The sequence below is a fragment of the Ursus arctos genome, unplaced genomic scaffold, assembly GCF_023065955.2.
Source record: "Ursus arctos isolate Adak ecotype North America unplaced genomic scaffold, UrsArc2.0 scaffold_5, whole genome shotgun sequence".
NCBI classification, from domain to species: Eukaryota; Metazoa; Chordata; class Mammalia; order Carnivora; family Ursidae; genus Ursus; species Ursus arctos.
The window spans coordinates 81,363,709-81,383,334 of NW_026623067.1; the positions used below are offsets into that span (position 1 = coordinate 81,363,709).

Here is a 19,626-nt window from a genome sequence, read left to right on the forward strand (position 1 = left end):
TGCATGGTGACAGATGATAGCTTCACTTATCCCAGTGAGCATAACTTAATAGAATTGTCCAATCACTATGTTGTAAGTACGAAATTAGTAAAACATTGTAATTCAACTATACTTCAATTTAAAAAAGAGAGAAAAAGTTTACTTTTCCTTTGGTGAAACCCAGTTGGCAAACAAAGATGGCCTATGATCTTTCTCTCACCCCATCTTTTAAAAACCATACTGCCTTTTGTTTCTGCAGGGTTGAGTTCAGACTGAGTTCTTTGTCCAGTGCAATTTTTGTTTTGCCACATTAATGCTTGATAAAATTATTTTTTAAAATATTCAAAATATTCAAAACCATAAAATTATTTTTTAAGATATTCAAAATATTCAAAACCATAAATTTTATCTCATAGCTTTTCCCCAGGGCTCGCTCTGGTCAATGAGCTGGTGGTGTAAAACTGGAAAAGAAGAATTCAAGAAAACAAACATTTCCATTTCCAGTTTATATCAGCAAGTTATTCATTTCAGATTATTAAATTATCATAGACTCATGAAAGAAATAATGTTTGAAAATAAAAATTAAGCCAGGAAATAAAATTTAATATTTTATCATTCTTGATTTTTCATTTCAAGTGTTTCTTGACAATATACACAACGGTAATGGCGAAATAAAAATGTCGTCTAGATCTAGACATGGCATTATGTTTATCCTGCTCCCACCTAATACAACCCAATACATATTTATTGAAGAAATTTAAAACTGTTTATATGCTATCTTTTCCTTGAAATTATAACCATTGTATGGAATATTTGTTGCTGGTTTATAGTCAATTGTCAACATGGGGATTGCTTATCAGTTTGGAGTAGGATAGCTGATGGGTTTAGAATACAAAGGCAGGGGAGTCTGGGAGTCACCTAGGTACAGCTATTCATCAAAATGGAGAAAACAAGAGTGGGAAGAAAGGAGGTGGAGGAGGGGTGGGGCAGCAGGGTACGTGCTGAGTTCAGTTACTGACAGGCTGAGTTTTGACACCTGTGATTTAGCCCCAGAAAGATGTCCACTATAAACCTGAATATGGAAAGGCAGATCAGCGCTGGTGTTGGGCAAATTGAAGGCATGAGGGGAGAGAAAGAATTTTCTACAGAAAGGAGAACCTTGAACTCTTTAGCTGTGAAGGGGATGAAAGAGAGCAGAGATTAATATATTCTACAGAACAGAGGGAAACTGATTGAGCGAGGTCCTGAGAAAGAAGATCAGGGGGGTTTAAGAATGGATGAAGGAACCAGGTTGGTAGTTTACCTTGAAAAATGAAAATGTCTTTTTCACTGAGTTGAGATGAAAGACAGATACATGTTAATTTGTAAGCAGGATGTAAAGAGATGTGAATAGAACCTGAGAATAGTCCTATTTAATAGTCTCTCTCTTCTCTGTAAAGAAAAAAGCAGTATTACCTGTGGAAAATGAGGTTAGATGCATAATCAGAGCTTCTAAATGTCTGTTCCATTATAGAGATACCTCTAACTAAACAGTTTGAGCACAGAGCGGTGCAAGTCATTTGTGATCAGGCATTGCTTTGTAACATCACGTCAATTCATCACTTTCTAAACCACTAACACAGCTGTCACCCTCCTGCATTAAAATCCCAGATAGAGCTGTTGAGTCACTTCCATTGTGTGTTCTGGAAACAATTTGAATCCTCCATATTATATTTCTTTGGAGATTTACTGACGGCAAGAGCTGGCTTGAGAAGGGGATAGAAGGGAGGGACTATATTTCTGTACTAATTATCAGTGCTATGCTTGACACCAACTCCCTCTACAAATACAAAACAAAACAAAAAATGCCTAGGGATAAAACTGAACTGTATTTTAATATAATTGATTAAATACAGTTTTATTTACAAAAGTCCATGAGTACCTGAAGGCTATATAGACAGAGCACTTCTCTGTATCTGTCTATCTCTTTCTCCCCTCTTTGTTTCCCAATTTTTGGAGCTCAAATAAGCCTGGCATTAACTAAAGGAACAAAAAATGTTCCTGGAGGCTGAATGCTTTGACTTTTTGTTTAAATCTTGAATTGCTTTATTTGTTAACGTTTCATATACTTATGCTTTACTTTGCCAATTAGATGCTAAGTTTTTGAGGAGAGTAACTCTAGACACAACACTGCATATTAAAGACCCAATTGGATTAAAAAGAAAACTCTAAGAAAGGCAGTTTTGTAAAAAAACTACCTAACATAATATATTTCTTGGCTAACCAAATTGTTTGGGAATTATAAATACGGTTGAAGTCCCTTTTAATAGAAGCATATAATAAGTATAAGAACATACTACTTTTGTTTTCAGATTCATTTTTAAAAATTCTATTTTGAGGAGGTCTTATAGAGACCAATGGGAGGAAACCCCAGTATAATAGTGAACAGTGTTTATAATTTTAATATGTAAAAAAATCATGCTTAACAATAGAAAGACAAACCTGGTCAAATTTTTGAGATTTATTTTTTTATTTTTTAGCATTTCTTTCCTAAGCTTTTAAAGGATCAATTCTTTTTATGGAAGGTAATTTAAATCGCTGCTTGCTATTTAAAAATAAAATATAGATTAATATCAAAAATTCACTCTTGGTCAGTATCTAGAGAGAAAAACCCATGAAATCAGAAATATGTATCAACCTATTTCTAAATGAGAAAAGAAGTCAAGGTATCAAAAGCTGAATCCACCAAATGATTCTCCTTAGTTATCAGTTTTTCTTCTAACAGGAAATCTTTCCAGTGATCTGCAATGAGAAAATAATTCTGGAAAAATTACGAAAAGGATATGAACAACGATAATGAAAAAAATGCAAATGAAATTTTTACCGAAGAGCCAGAAATCCTCCTCCAACAAAAAAAGGAAAGACTCCTAAGGCGATACTTTTACTCTGGTAGTAAGTACAATACCGCCACCTGCTGGTAAAAATATAAACCTGGACAAGAAAAGGAAAGGTTTTAATTTTAACAGTTTTGGTTTTTTTGTTGTTGTTCTTTGTTTTAACAGGGAAGAGCACATTTTCCTCTGGTGCCTCAAATTTGCTTACCTACTAGCTATAACTTCAGAAAATATAATTTTTAGAATTGAAAGAGATATTGGATAATCCCCATAAATAAAAGTTATGTTTTGGATTTTAAAAACATATATCTATGTAGTTAACCTCAGCAAATTCCAGTGCAAAAAGGATAAGCATGAGTTTTGGAGCCACAGACAACCAGATTCAAGTTCTAGTTCTAACACTTACTAGCCTTGAGGCCTTGAACACTTACTTCCCTGGGCTTTAGTTATCTCACATAAGATAGGAATGTAATGAGTATAAACATGTAATACATCTTACACATTTCCTCATATCCAGCAGATTAGCAATAAGCAATATTTTCACTAGAATTACCTGGTCTTTGTTTTGTTTTGTTTGAAGTGTTTTGCAAGCAGTATTACCCAACTGGTTTCCCTGCTTATAATTTTCAGATTTTCAAATTACCTGTCAAAGACATATGATAATATCATTATACCACTTACTCATATAAAAAGGAAAGCCACTAATAGATCGACTTAATCTACCCAATGCAAAGCAGGATGTATATAAGACAAAGAGAAGAGAGAAAAGGGGGAAAGGGGCAGGCATATTTGATACAGTGATTTATTTTTTTCCCTTTCCTTGGGCAAGCTTCTGCTTTGCTGACAATTAACAGACAAGTTAGAGTATTCTGTCACTGGACAGCCAGATGAGTCAGCTGTTCCCACATTCTTTGGAAGATCTCAAGAACGTAGCTGAGAAACAGGTGCCAGGATGTCTTTGTTTTATGTCTGTGTCTTGAGCATCTCCATGAAGCTGTATCAAGTCTGCTCTGTTTTCCTTATCAGAATTTCTCACATTACAGTACCACATGATGCCATGCATTCAACCCAACTACTCTTGGATCTCTCCATGAAATAATCCTGCAGTGGGTATTATGTCCACATCATTACTGAAATAGCTCACCAATACAAGAAAAGAAGAAATCTAGCAGTATTCTCTGATATTTTATTTCTGAAATCAAGTAACTTTTAAAAACAAGTAAATTTCTATTGCTTTCAGTGCCTTTTCTTCCCCAACTCACTTTGCCCCATCCCAGAGACATGTTTCTAGAAGCCCCAGTAGTATCCCAACCCTCAAAATTACCCCATTACTCGTCTCATCTTTGCTTTCAAGTCAAAATTCCCCTTTTAGAAATCAAACTTGGAAAATAGGAAACGTAATTAAATCACTTACAACAAATTGTGATTCATGCCCTTTACCCCACCTTCTTCAGTGTGTTAGCTTTTAACAAAGCAGATTTGTTGGTCCTGGATGGGGTTTGAACGTTGTTCATTTTTAAAGCTCCACTGGCAACTTCCATTTTAGTCTTTGCCGACCACTCAACCCAAACCCTAGCTAATGGATTTCAAAAAATTAAGGAATATTTTCAAGGGTTAGAGAGGAAGAAATATATTAAAATTGTAACATTTATTTCCTCTTAATAAGTAAAAGGATACAAAAACAGTAAAGTAACTCAAAAGAGATGAAACTTGTAAAAAAAATTAAGTGTCTTATTCTTACCCATTGCTACATTCAAATATATTCCGTAAGAACTACTAACTCTATCCCTTTGATAACATTCTTGGATAAATTCCATAGCTCTGTGGCCATTTTTAGGTATTACAAAGGTCTCATTTCTCTCATGCCCCCATGTAAGAACTGACTTGTGGAAAAATGGTCCTACTAAGGGGAGGGAGGATAAATTCCTAAGACCTTTCCATCTTCTGTATTCTTCTGCACCACAGCAGGCACATGGAGTGAAGGAGTAGAGGAAGAGAGGCAAAACTCCTGTACTACCAGGACTGACACAATTTTCTCTTGACTGATACTGACTGACCTCCATGCCATCCATTATGGCAGGACTCCAAAAGCCGGCTTAATTATGGGGTGCAATTTTAAGTTCATATTGACTTCTGAACTGATCAGTTCCCAGAGAGGTTGATGCTCCCGAGTTGACCTCTTACACACCGACCCACCTTAGTTCCTGATGGTCTAGTAGGACCTCATAGCAGGCAGCTGTTATGGGCAGAGTCCCATCAACACTGCTCTAGAATGTCACGTTTCATGGCACGGGAAATTCTCATCTTCAGATGTTATGATTGAAGCTATTGCTGCAAGGCTTTCTCTCTGGGAATTTGGTCCCTAGGCTTAAGCCAGAAATCTAATTCTGTGTTCCTTTCCTCCCTCACCATTTTGGGGTATATACTCTATTCTGATGAGATTGAATTAAGAAAACATCCAATTAGGAAGGAGACACCAGCCTACTTTCTTAGTAACATCCTCAACACTAGCACGATCCTCTTGGGGCATTCTCATAGGCTTGGAAAGACCCAGCAATAGTTGTTTTTAAACAGTTTCTAATATCAGTTCTTTTTGCAAATCAACGTATATACTGGGGCCTAAGTTATATACAGAAAAATGCAGCATTTTAATATGCACAATTCAACAATGAAAAAAGATGACTGACATCACAGAAAATAAATCTGCCTTACCCTTTTGCGAATGTGGTATTAACTATTTCTTTAATGCTAATTTGCTGGTTTAGATAATTGTTCTATGGATATTTGTTAACATTTGGGAAGCTGGGTAAAGCTTACAGGAGAATTGTGTGTACCATTTTTACAACTTTTTGTAAGTCTAAAATTATTACAAAATAGAGCTTAAAAAAGAAAGTCAAACTAAATCTAAAAAGAAAAAATTAAAACGCCTATTCTTTGAGGATGATTTTTATAAGCTGTTAAGTAAAAAACACTAAAATGTTTTGATCCAATTTATCCATGCAGTTTTTAAAAATAAATTGCCTTTTATTTATGTTTGATCGCTCACATATAACTTGTAAGTTAATGTTTATTGCTTTGGATACAAAAAAGGCTGAAGAAGCCTGAAATGTGTTGTAGCGGGGGGAAGAACATTACCTCCAAAATTATGGTCCAACCTGATTTCTTTAAAAATATTGTACTGAGTGTTTTGATAACCCAAGATGACTTAAATATAAACTTTCCAAAACACATTACTTTTGCAGTATGAGAACTTTGACAACCAACCATCTCCAACAGTATCTTACTCATATAAATCCTATATATCCCTCCGTCATACATGAAAACTACTGTATGGAACAATTTTAGTATATATTTAATAGTGAATGTGGTTTACATTGAATTAAATGTATCTTTTGTGATACCAAAAATCACTGAATTAAATTACACTCAACAGGTTCAAAAGTACACTGATTTTCCCTTCTCCAACCATCAAATGTGTGTGTATGCATAAACAGATACAAACCCCATTTCAAAATCTGTGCCATTTAATAAGGTTAAACACTTAACAATCTGGTACAAATATTCTCATTTTTAAAAAGATACATATATGCATTTTACATAATGTTTAAAGAAAATACTAAAAGAAAACAGAGCGAAAATTTTACTTATATTTTTCTCCAATTTACATAACTAAATCAATTCTATATAGTTCTTTCATGTATAAGAGTTTTAGATATTTATGTCTTAGAATTAAGGAAATCTAAATGTTAAAAATAAGCTTTAAGACATATATCCAATTATGTACAAAAATCACCACAGGTCAATTTATAGATTCAAGCTTAATTTAAAAATCATATAAATTGTGAAAAAATATACTATGAAAAATTTTGTTCTTAAAGTGGCATACCAACACATATAACCTACTTGACCCAAAAGTATAAATAATGTTTATAAATTATAGTAGTGTCTACACCACCCTGTCATGAAAGGAGGTATTCTTTGTAAATATGTATGAGTCGGACTTCTTTCAAGTGTCAAAATTATTTTCACGTTACCCGTTTTCATTAAAAAGTTTGTAAAAATGTATCATCTTATAAAATTGAGTACACTGAATAAAACAAAACTCTTCATAACTAAAAACCATTACGAAAGCCAATTATTCAGCAACTTATTCAAACTATTTGTAAAGATAGGGTGATTTTTCCTTCTCTCTAAATTAAGTATGAACTTCAACACTTTTCTTAATCAGTACAACTCTTGACCAGGTAGAAGTTTTTTGTTATTGTTCACTGACCTACTTCCTCCACATTCTGAGTAGACAAAGTTGGCTTAAATCTGAGCTGAAGACATGGACTGTTATAATGTTACCAGATACGTGAAATACTTTATCTTTTGAATAAATGGATCAGTTAAAGAGTCGAGCAACCCTAATTCATGACTTTTATGAACAAAGCACTATCTTAGGCGCAATAAATAATATACTAGGTGACAAGTTTTTAAAATGAGAAAAATTAAATTACTGAGTTATGTAAACACTGATCAACAGTTCATTAAGGAATCTTTTCAAAGAAAATCAATAAAATGCACCTAAGACATTAAAAAAATGAGAAATATTTTCATACATAATTGGCACTTTCTTTACTGAATCTGGTACTTTCTCCTGGAGGTCATATAATTGAATAATACTGTCTTGGAATCATTAAAGGAAAGTGTTAAAAATAGACAAGATTAACAAATTACATCCTGGAATTCTTGAGTTAAAGTGAAAATATGTATATATAATGCTATTTCTGAATTCACTGTATACTGGAACACAAAGAAGATAATCAACCTATATTTCTATAGTTCAGTAACCTTCTCTGATCAAGGACAGACTAGTGTATATAAATTTCAAAACAAAACAGCTAGCTTTAAATTCATGAGTTTTTAGTAATAGTTCTTAAAAATCATCACATAAATTTGATTAGTTTACATTTTTATACCACAAATTTTCTAAATAAGCCCAAACTACTGGCAATGATAATTAAAACAAGTTTCAAGAACAGAAATGTTGCTTTGTTTTTAAAATGTAAACTTTTAACTAATAATTGGCTTTTTTTCTAAATTAGTTTATTAGCTTGTTATTTCACACCTGGACAATGGGAAGTGTCTCTGTGTATGCGCCTGCGTGTGTGTGTGTGTATTCTGAGGCTTTTGGTGGGCTCTGAAGACACAGGTCTGTGTATTACATTAAAACAAAAATAAGTCCATAAGTGTACAGAAAACACATTTAATTATAAAATAACAACTTTTGAAATGTGATCATCCATATTAGGTAGCTAGTGCTGCAATGGCAATGTGCACTCTTACAAATGATGGCCAACTTCCCAGCTGTAAGAGTCTCCTTTTTCTATCTCACCCTTCATTTACTGTATTGCTGAGGTCACATTCTACCGAAACAGTAGTCACCACTGTGTGCTGATTCTCAAATGATGCATCTGGGCCTAATGGTGGCGGCTTATACAAAAAGACTGCACACCCGTTGAAGAAAATGGTGATAGTTTTACAAGTCACACCTAAATATAAAAACAAAAATTAGTCATGCATTTGGGCCTTTAAAGTGTTACAAAAAGGAACTGTCACTGAGGAATTCTTCACAAATAGAAACCTACTTTAAGGAGGAGAGTATACAGGCATTATAGTTCTATGTTTCAAATTTTTAAAATTTTAGAGAAAAAGGGGATATTCTTCAGCAAAATATTTCTATACAATTCAATGAACTAGACTTTGGTTCTCTTTCTTAACATTAAAACTGTACAATAACTATTCTTTTCTTGGTTATGATTGTACATTCTTATAAAGTAAGTATTACACATAATTAAATAAACCCATGTTTTACTTCTAGCTTTATTAACACATCATATGTATAAAAAAATGCAAGAAATGAAGTCAATGACAAAATAAAATAGCTTACAACATCCTTGAGCCTAAATAGTAAGTTGTAGAATTTTCACGTCCATGATGGAAAATAATTCTAAAAATAAAAAGGCTCTGGGGTTCTTAGGAGAAATCCTCCACAAAATATATCACATTGAACAGTCAACCAAATTTGAGTATCAACTAAATATGTGAAACAATGAGATTCACTTCGCAAGGTTTGTTTTCAAAGGACTCTAATTTTGAGCTTGGCTGTATGAAGAGAAACCATTTCTGGCCAGAGTATAAGCATTTAAGTGACAGTTGAATAAACTAAGTGGCTTCACAATATAGCTTCTGCAGTACCTAATTTGTGATAGCCATTAGTATTTTACTTAAAGTGTGTATCTGAAAAACAGGAATTCTCATTGAACTAAATAAACATTAATAGATTTACAGGAAGACTAATCATGTCGGTACTACCACGACAATATTTTTAGAAAATTTAAAGGTATATATGGTTTGGGGGAAAAATTTCTCACAATCACCACAGAGTAGGAAAAGGAACAATTCATTATTTGTGTCTTTTGGTCAAAAAGTACATTTATAACCAATTAAATAATTTTTTAAACATAAAAAAACAGTGAATAAAAAAGGTTTAACAAGTAAAAGTGGTGGAAAGATTAATTTTGCCTATTCTAGTCAATATTTACCCTTCTATTATATTTTTGGATTTATATATTTATTTCTTCAGTGGATATTTTATTATTCTGCCATTACAAATTCAGACATCATTCTCTGAGTTTAAACGCATTAAGATTAATACGCTATCCTGATACACGTGCCAAAATGCACACAATGAAAATCACACATTATGTAATAATACATACATACATATATGTGTGTGTGTGTGTTTATCTAGGACTTCTCTGTTTTATTGAATTATAATTGATGAACAATTTATATCAGTTTCAGATGTGTCAGAGTAATTTGATATTTTTATACATTATGAAATGATCACAATAGGTTCAGTTACCATCTGTCTCCATACAAAGTTATTACAATATTATTTTTTTAATTTAATTTTTTTTTTTTAAGAGAGAGCAGGGGAGAAGTGCTGAGGGAGAGGGAGAGAAAGAATCTTAAGCGGGCTTCAGGATCAGCACAGAGCCCAATGCGGGGCTCAATCTCACAACGCTGAGATCATGACCTGAGTCTAAACCAACAGTGAGATCTTACAGGTTGTCTAATCTGATGGTGTCTAATTGTTCATGATATTCTTATGATCCTTTGTATTTCTGTGGTGTCCAATGTAATTTCTCTTCTATCATTTATGATTTTATTTGTTGGGCTCTCTCCTTTTTTTTCTTGATGAGTCTAGTTAAAAGACTGTTGCTTTTGTTGAGCTTTTCAAAGAACCAGCTCTTAAGTTTCACTAATCATTTCTATTGCTTTTTTTGGTTTCTATTTAACTTATTTTTGTCCAGATCTTTATTATTTTCCTCCTTCTAGGAACTATGGGCTTTGATTTTTCTTCTTTTCTAGTTCCCTTAAATATAAGGTTACACTGTTTGAGATTTTTATTGTTTCTTAAGGTAGGCCTGTATTTGTATAACTATGAACTTCCCTTGTACAACTGTTTTTGCTGCATTCAAAAAATTTTGGAACATTATGTTTCCATTTTTATTCATCTCAAGGTATTTTTTTAAATTTCTCTTTTGATTTCTTCTTTGATACATTGGTTGTTCAGCAGCATGTTTCTAAATCGTCACATTTTTGTGAGTTTTCCACTTTTTTTCTTGTAACTAATTTCTATTTCCATATTTTTTGTCAGAAAAGATAACCTGATATAATTTCAATCTTCTCAAATTTATTAAGACTTGTTTTGTGACCCTGCATGTGATCTATTCTGGAGAACGTCCCGTGTGCATTTGAAAAGAATGTGTATTGTGCTGTTTTGGGATGGAACGTTCTATATACATCCATTAGGTCCATCTGACCTATTTAAGGCCATAGTTACCTTAGTGATTTTCTATCTGGATGATCTATTATCTTTTCTACCTCTGTGCTGAAGTTCTCGCTGTGTTCATCCATTCTTTCCCCAAAATTGGTGAGCATCTTTATGACCAGTGTGTTGTACTCTTTAACAGGTAGACTGCTTATCTCCATTTCCGTAAGGTCTTTTTTTCTGGGATTTGCTTTGTTCTTTGGTTTGGATCTGTCTTCTCATTTTGCCTGTCTCTGTGTTTATTTCTATGTATTAGATACAATTGCTACCTCTTTCAGTCTTGAGGTAGTGGGCTTGTATAAGAGCTGTGTCACATAGGCCAAACACACAATCTTCCCTGGTTAGAGACCTAGGCCCTCTATGGACATCCTTCATGTGGGCTGCATGTCCTAGCTGTCTACAATAGGGATGCACCTGCTGTATGGGGTAGGTGAGTCTCAGGGTACTCAGCCACTCCAGTTTTGGCTTGCTGGCTGTCTGGGTAGGGCAGGGGTTGGGATGTTCACCTGATCCAATTGCAGCTTGTCTGCTACTTTAGGAGGGTGGAGCTCGGGGAACCTGACCACCCGTTTGCATCCTGGCTGCTGAATGGGAAGGATGAGGCTCAGGAAGCTTGCCCATCTTAGCTGTGACTAGAACTCTGCACAGGGTGGGTGGGTTGCAGAGTACTTGTCCAGCCTGGTTCCAGTGCAGGGTGGACAGAGCATGCCCTCTGGTGCTAGCTGGCTGGAGGAAGGGCGTGGAAAATGGCACTCCCTGATTCAGTCGCCAGCAAGTTAGGATGAGACTACAAAAATGAGGGGCGCCTGGGTGGCACAGCGGTTAAGCGTCTGCCTTTGGCTCAGGGCGTGATCCCGGTGTTATGGGATCGAGCCCCACGTCAGGCTCCTCCACTATGAGCCTGCTTCTTCCTCTCCCACTCCCCCTGCTTGTGTTCCCTCTCTCGCTGGCTGTCTCTATCTCTGTAAAATAAATAAATAAAAATCTTTAAAAAAAAAAAAAAAAAAGACTACAAAAATGGTGCCTGCCAAGGCTTTTGTTGCTGGATAAAGTCCCTGCAGGTTCCTCTCTAGCAGCCACTTTAAAATTACTAAGTGGGTCTTCTGTGCTTATGGTCTGGGTGCTTTTCATTCTGTCGCTTTTGTGCTGGATCTCAGGATGGGTGGGTCTGCACATGAGCCCTTTAAGAGTGGGGTCTCTGTTCCCTATAGTTCCGTGTTTCTCTTAGTCTTAATCCCTACTGATTTTCAAAACCAGATGTTTGGAGATCTTGTCCTTCCAGAGCCAGTCCTCTGGGTCAGGATGCCTGTTGTGAGACTCAATCCCTTCACTTGTTGAGGAAGTGCTCTTTATTTTTGGGATCCCTCTCAATTGTGGAGTTCTCATGTCTGCAGTAAGATCACGGGCAAGGCCATGTCTCTGCCTTTCGTACCCTATTCAGTGTGTCTCTCTTATCCTTTGTTATGGGGTGCTGCGTCCAGTGCTAAGATCCTTTTCTTTAGAAATTATTCTATATGTAGCTATAAATTTGTCATGTCCATGGGAGGACAGGGTCCTGTGCCACCATCTTCAAACCTCTACCGCTATTTTTAATTTAAATATATAACTTTTAGGCTGATTTTAAATTTTTTTAATATTAACTCTTACCAAATAGATACAGTGGTCTACTTCCTCAATCTTCATCATCATTTATTATGTAACCAAGACTATCCAAGACAGACTACCAAAAGCAAAAAGAGTTGAATATCATAGCTAACCTTTTAAACTATAACAACATTTCTTACAACATGCTTTAGAGCCAAAGGATGCTTCCCCACCTCAGCTCTAAATGCTTTCCAAAGCCCGGGTACCTAGATGACAATCATTCCAGAGAGTTTCTCAAAATTGTCTTTTATCTTTTTATTATTAGACATTCAAAAAAACCTTTGAGAGAAGTTGTTTAAAAAAAGTGTATGTGATTTTATGAAAGCGAAAAAGTTATTCTCTTCTATTTGAGACTGAGCCTTACAACTCATTAAAACCTTTCATAACTTACTGTGATAACTGATCTCTGCTTCAGAATTACAGGACAGACCAACAGGATGGACTAAACATTACAAAACTTAAGTAAATAACAGTAAGATCTTTTTCTCTTGACATCATCAATTTAAAGTTATCAAGAAATCACCACTTACTTATGGCTACTAGCATATGGGCCATCTTGATGTTATTATAAATCCAGCAAGCTCCTTTAGTTCCACATTCATTAATATCCCACAGAATACATGTGCTGTCTATTGTGATACCAAATATAATTGGTCCAGGTATTGTGCCTAGAAGAATTATATGTGAAATACACAATCAGTAAAGATTACAATCTATAGTTAACAAGTTTTTATATATATGTAGATAAGATATATTTTATATAAATAAGACTAGGAATTAATCTGTTGATATACAAATCAATCAGGTCATACGCAAGTAAAAGGGTAGAAAGAAATACAGATAAAACATTCTAAGATAATTATACAATTACTATATACTTCTGATCAATTCAAAGTTATTTTAATCTAAAAATCTGGCATGTATTGGGCTAACACTTAGCTAAGTAAATATTTAATCAACTGCTTTTCTAATTTAATGAATGTGCCTTTGAAATTAGCTATTCCACTTTTTTTTAAAGATTTATTTATTTATTTTAGAAGGAAAGAGAAAGAGAGTGAGCGCAGGGAGCGGGAGAGGGAGAGAGAAACTTTAGCAGACTCCTAGCTGAGCTCAGAGCCCAACACAGGGCTTGATCTCATGACCCTGAGAGCATGACCTAAGCCGAAATCCAGAGTCAGATGCTTAACCAACTGCACTACCCAGGGGCCCTAGCTATTCTACTTTTTAAAAATCAAAATTATCGATATGAGTTATGTGTATGTGCATGCACGAGAACTCACGTGTGTATGCACACACACACACACACACACACACACGCACACACACGCACATTCATACCAACATGCCTGGGAATACTATCTCAAACACACCCCCTACCTAGCATGAAGTCACAAGGTACTAAACTTTCACGTATGTAAAGAGTTTCCAACTGTTACAAATCAAATACATTTCTTAGACAAAGATTTCAATTCCATCCAGCCTGTTCTTTCATGACCTGCAGCACGACAGAGTCAAAGGAGACTCTGCACTGAGAGTAAGGATATCATTTTCCTAGGCTCATTTTCACCACGAATTATGTAACTATGGGCAAATCCCTAAATCTTTCAAAGTCTTAATTTATTCATCTGAAAATGGGAAAGTTGGTCCAGGTGATCTCTAATGTTCCTACTTTTGGTTTTTGTTTTTATAAATGATCTCAATATTACCTGTATAATATTGTGGATATAAGCATATGCACATATAATTTTATGTGTAACACAGTATTTCTGTCCTATTTCTTCCTACATCTGGAACCTTACAAGATTTTCCATAAAATCTTCCCTCAATTGTCAACTAGCCACAATATCTATGCCAAATTTTCATTTAAATATTTTAACTCATTATTTTTCATTGCTAATGCAATGTAATTATGCCCCAAATGGAGATAAATGCTGGGAGAAAAGGAATTACCATAGTTATAAATAAGATTTCAGCATAATTTATGCTGAAAATAGGCTTTACATGAATAGAAAAAAATTTACATATTTTATTATGCTCTATTATATGTGTTCATGATCTTATGTTGTATTTTAAATAAATATGATATACTCTTTAAAGTTGCATTTGTAACAGAATTGAAAACAACAGTTAACCAATCAGGTAGGTGGAAAGTAAAGTCATTATTTTCTTATGTGATATATAAATAATACTACATCTTGAATATTAGAAAACAGCCTTCTTCAATGACAATTATGTAGTTTTCCATGGCATTTAAATTAATTATTTTCATGGTACATACTGTGAGTGAACCAATAACACTGATGAAAAAAAATAACCAACAGTCACCAATGAATTAAGAAAAATGGCATACCTAATAATCGAAGCAGCATAAACTGTATTCCCAATGCTAGGGACCGCTGCCTGTGATCAACACACCTGGAGACATCAAATACATATTAAACCAAAGTGGTTGTATAGTGTATTTGTTCTTTGAGCACATTTATTTTTTATACCAGCTTAGCATTTCTAGATTAAAGTAAATGTTACATGCATGAAATAAACTATTAGTAACAGCTCATTTACAGTTCTACCTTTCTGGAATTATAAAAGAAGAAAAACGATATGTGAACTAAAACACTACAAATATAAGTAACACCAAAAAGATTCAAATAAAGTTTAACAAATGTATTGAATATGTACGAGTTGTAACAAATGTAAAAAAGAAAGGACATTTATTAATAAGACTTATGTTGAACTATCACTTAAGTCACAAGCAAATAATCCTTACTCTAACTTACTAACTTTGAGATAGAAATCATACCTACGGGATAAGGTACAAATCTGAGTCAATGTAAAACAGTTGCTGAGGTTCAATCTGATTTTAAGTAACGATTATCAAAGATGAATGATCCCTGACGCTGGCACACAAGAGTTAGATAGGAGGTAAAAGAGATCAACGTGTAGTTGAAAGGTAAGACAGATAATTTTTCAAAAATGAAGTTTTAAAAAAGCATTTTCTCAGTTCTCTAAATAACTCCAATGTCCACGTAGGATAATGTTAACAGACTATTTAATACTTTTAGACAGAATCTCTAAAGTTTCCGATTGACAAAAAAAGCATGTGAAAAGGTAGTAGTATCAGGGAACAAAAAATGAAGAGTAAACAAGCTCGAGTTTGTTAGGAAAGACAAAGAAAGGCTGATGAATTTATGAAAGGGCAGACAGATAACATTTTTATCAAGTGATGTAGAAGGAGAAAGAACAACTTGAAAGGTCAGAATACTGTAAGAGCCAGGTAGCAGCTAGCTTCTCATCCAGCAGAGCACTGTGTACAGGAAGGCTGAATATCACAGCACTGCTACTGAAGGGGGAACTGTCCTTCCGATCCTGACATCCTATTCACACACAGTCCAAACAGCGTCGGCTGAAGCCTCATGAAAGAGGCAGAGCAACTAAAGTCAAGTATACTCCAGGTAAGCAATATTAAGACATTTTCACATACATGATCCTATTTAAACCTCATTTATCTGGGGTTTTCCATGCCATGGAACTAACAATCTTACAACAACCGAATTAGTATTGGAACCAATGGTCAATAGAAACCCCAAATGAACCTTTGAGTCCATTTTCTTTTCAACCAACATGTCTTAGGGATGGCAAATTTCACAATATAATATATACCTTAGGATGGACACAGTTATAGGAGTACCAGACATAAATGTAAACACAATTGTAGCAAACAAAAAGCCAAGGAAAATGGGCAACTTTGAACATCGGTTTTCACATTTTCCAGCTTTAGCTTCAAAATCAAAATCTGCCACAGTAGGTGTCATTTCTATATTCCTTGCAATACAGGAACAGTTGTAATATACCTAGAAATATTAGACAAGAAAATATTGAAAGGACTTATCTTGAAAACATATTTTTAAAGATAGATTTATTTATTTATTTATTTATTTATTTATTTATTTATTTATTTATTTATTTATTTTATTTATCTATCTATCTATCTATCTATCTATCTATCTATCTGAGAGAGAGACAGAGAGCGCAAATGGGAGGAGGGACAGAAGGAGAGGGAGAGAGGGAGAGAATCCTCAAACAGACTTCCTGATGAGCACAGAGCCCAACATAGGGCTCCATCCCAGACCCCCGGAATCATGACCTGGGCTGAAATCCAGAGTCAGCCACTTAACCAACTGGGCCACACAGGTGCCCCTCCTGGAAACATATTTTATCATTTAAAGTTAGGTGATCTCTAGACATGGCAAACATTTTACATAGCCTTAACCTATACACACAAAAAAAATGCTGAGAAAGAGTAATGAACTCTTTAGAAATTAAGTGAAAATAAGGGGCCATATTTATGGTGTATTTGAGTTTTGTGTTCACTGTTTCAAACTGTAACCTATTATTGACTCATGACTTATAAAATAAATTGACAAGAATATAACAATTACCAGATCTCACATTCTAGACTACTTTTAATGGATCGTAATTGTTCAAATAGTTTTCTATTATAGAAGGCAAAGAAGCATGTAGGGTGAAAATCTCACTCTCTACATTAGTTTGAAAGGACAAACACTGTAATTATAACAAGTGTCACAGTAAAATCAACTAATATATCACAAGTTTCTAGGGGGAAAAATGCTACTTTCAACTAAACTACTATAACTTTCTGAACTTTTTGTAATTGCTTTACTAAAAGCAAACTATGTATCTTCTAAGATGACGTATTTATGACAATAAAAACCTAGAAGTTATTACTTCATTATCCTGAAGCTTATTTTACATATAAATATAAAATAAGATATTCACTATTTAATATATACATACATATAAATTAATAATATAAAGTGTTGGACATGTTAAAAGATCACAAGTATCACTTTTATAGGAAAAGAATTGAGAATTTAAGAAATTCGTAAGGCATAATTATTTTCTAAAGGTTTTCTACAACTCAATTCTATCCTTGCTATAAATCTTTTTACAAGTTTAAGGCCTCAATAAAGTCTGAGTAAATCCAAAGAAGTCACAGGGAAATGGTTTCTTTATTATTCCGAAGGCCAGAAACCTTTTTTCAGCACTAAAGCTAGTCTAAGGCCACTGGTACTGAATCAGGACATCCAAATATGCAGATGACACTCCCAAAATGGAGTATTATATACTCAGCAACTGGATGTATTAAATAATGAAGAAATGCAGCCTTTTAAAATTTTAAGAGAAAAGTATTTTCTATCTCAATGTAATTTTACACCTCTCTTATATAAAAACGTATACAATTTTGCTTATACTATAACTATACCTAGCTTCCAGTCAATATCTGTTTTGTTGTTTGGGTCATTAGTGTGAAAGATAAGACTAATATTTCTGTGAACAAATGTACATAGGTATTTACTATATTATTATCAATGCATTTTGCCTATTTGAAATATTCCATTAAGAAAAAAAAAATCCTGTGAAAAAATGAGTTGTTACATGGACTAAATGGACAAGAAAAAGCCAAAACAAATAGAAAATATGGAAGTCAAACAATTTGTTCTTCCTAAACAATCCCTAGAAGACAATTTTCTGGTTAAGATGGCAATTACCGTATTTGAAGAAAAATATAAATATCAAATCAGTCATATCAAAATAACCAATATCATTTAAAATGTGCTCTGGCTATTAGATTTTTTTTTCTTTTTTTGGCGGGGGGGCGGTCCATAAGCAGGATAGTATTTGTGTCTAACATTTTTACTTATGTGAGGAAAACCCTACAAATATCTCCTCATAATCTTTTTCTAATTAGAGTTGCTCAATAACACTTATTAATCATATTTTATACAGAAGAAAAGAATACCCACATACCTGCCTCTCAGAGGAACAGTTAGCTACCTTGCAGGTAGTTCTGATTCTCTAATGCACATCATGATCATTTGTGGAATTTGATTCCTTGTACCTGACACAAACACCTAATTTTCTCAGTTTCTTTTGAAACTAAAGCAATACCAGACGCCTACTGGTTTGAAGGCATGATAACCCTCAGACCCTCAAAAATCTTTCTGATGTCTTTTATTTTTCACAGGCACCTAACAGTAATGATCTAATTAGTTGTACTCCAAGGATTAAAACTGCACATACAGCATCCAAGTCCATTAGGTCTACTATGATTCACCACAGACATTTCCTCTGCCATATTTTTCAATGTTCTTAGATCATTTAAAAAATCTATAAGCTAGGTCATATGAAATAATGTACATTGTTTCTCATATTCTCACACCTCCCGCAGGAAGATCAAATCCTAGTATGTTCAAACTTCCACTGTATTTATTGCACATAAAGTCATTAAAGATATGCATGTGTATCATACATAGATTTATGTACGTATTTACGAACATGCAAATGGGTATAACCACACACACAAACACACCCATGTTGGTTTTAGAAGAAATCTGAAGTAATTTTATGGATCCTTTCAGTTATCTATTTCTACTTATTTACAGAGAAATCTTTTCTTGCAATCTTAAACTTCTCTTTATATGGGAAAAGGAATGCCACTTCATTATTCTACATTTCAAATATTCAAGATTGTGCTGTTCTTTCATGTAATTCTTATATATCTTATTCATCGTGATCTCTTTTATCATAGTATATATTTCCCTCAGGTCTTCTTAAAGTTATCACATTATCTTATTAATGCATAACGTATGTACTATGAAAAATCTGAAGGTTATTTTCCCCCCAAACTCTTAAATTTAGCTAAGATGAAATCCAATAAAATTCTCTCAGATTCTCTTTAAAAATTTAACTGTCAAAAAAATCATATCTCGGTAAACTAATATGCATCCCAATCGAGAATTAAATTTGTATTTGCGAATTAAGGATTTGGGTGTTTTAACATGAATCCATGGTGTATCAAATAAAAGCAACAAATATTTATTATGCTTCTATTATATACATGATATTTAGTAAGAATAGAAGGTCTCAGACTTCTAGGGGCATAAAGTATGGCTGAGAAAAAATAAAATATAAAAAATAATATTTCACTACTGTAACAGAAGTAATGTGACAAAGATGGATGTAAATAATGGCAAAATTGCTTTTTCCACATTTAATGCATCTGAGATATAAAGGAAGAAGGGTCTTTTTCAGCTGGAGTGCTCAGGGCCTTAAAATTTATATAACTAAAGAACACTTTGCATGAGCTCTACCCTCTTAAAAAATCCGAAGCGTATATTGTTGTTGATAATAGGTACAGTGTTGTACAGCACATCTCTAGAGCTGAGT

General features: G+C 34.0%; 1 protein-coding gene across 1 annotated transcript in view; it reads right to left on the reverse strand.

Moving 5' to 3' along the window:
• Positions 1-6,358: 6,358 nt before the first annotated feature.
• The window catches only part of SLCO4C1 (solute carrier organic anion transporter family member 4C1), a 63,296-nt gene continuing 50,028 nt past the window's right edge, over positions 6,359-19,626 (reverse strand). The window contains exons 10-13 of the mRNA XM_026498558.4: positions 16,039-16,229; positions 14,729-14,793; positions 12,909-13,046; positions 6,359-8,386 (exon numbers count right to left, since the gene is read on the reverse strand). Of these exons, the coding sequence (XP_026354343.2) occupies positions 8,226-8,386; positions 12,909-13,046; positions 14,729-14,793; positions 16,039-16,229 (555 nt within the window). The 3' untranslated portion in view covers positions 6,359-8,225. The remainder of the gene's footprint in view (positions 8,387-12,908; positions 13,047-14,728; positions 14,794-16,038; positions 16,230-19,626) is intronic.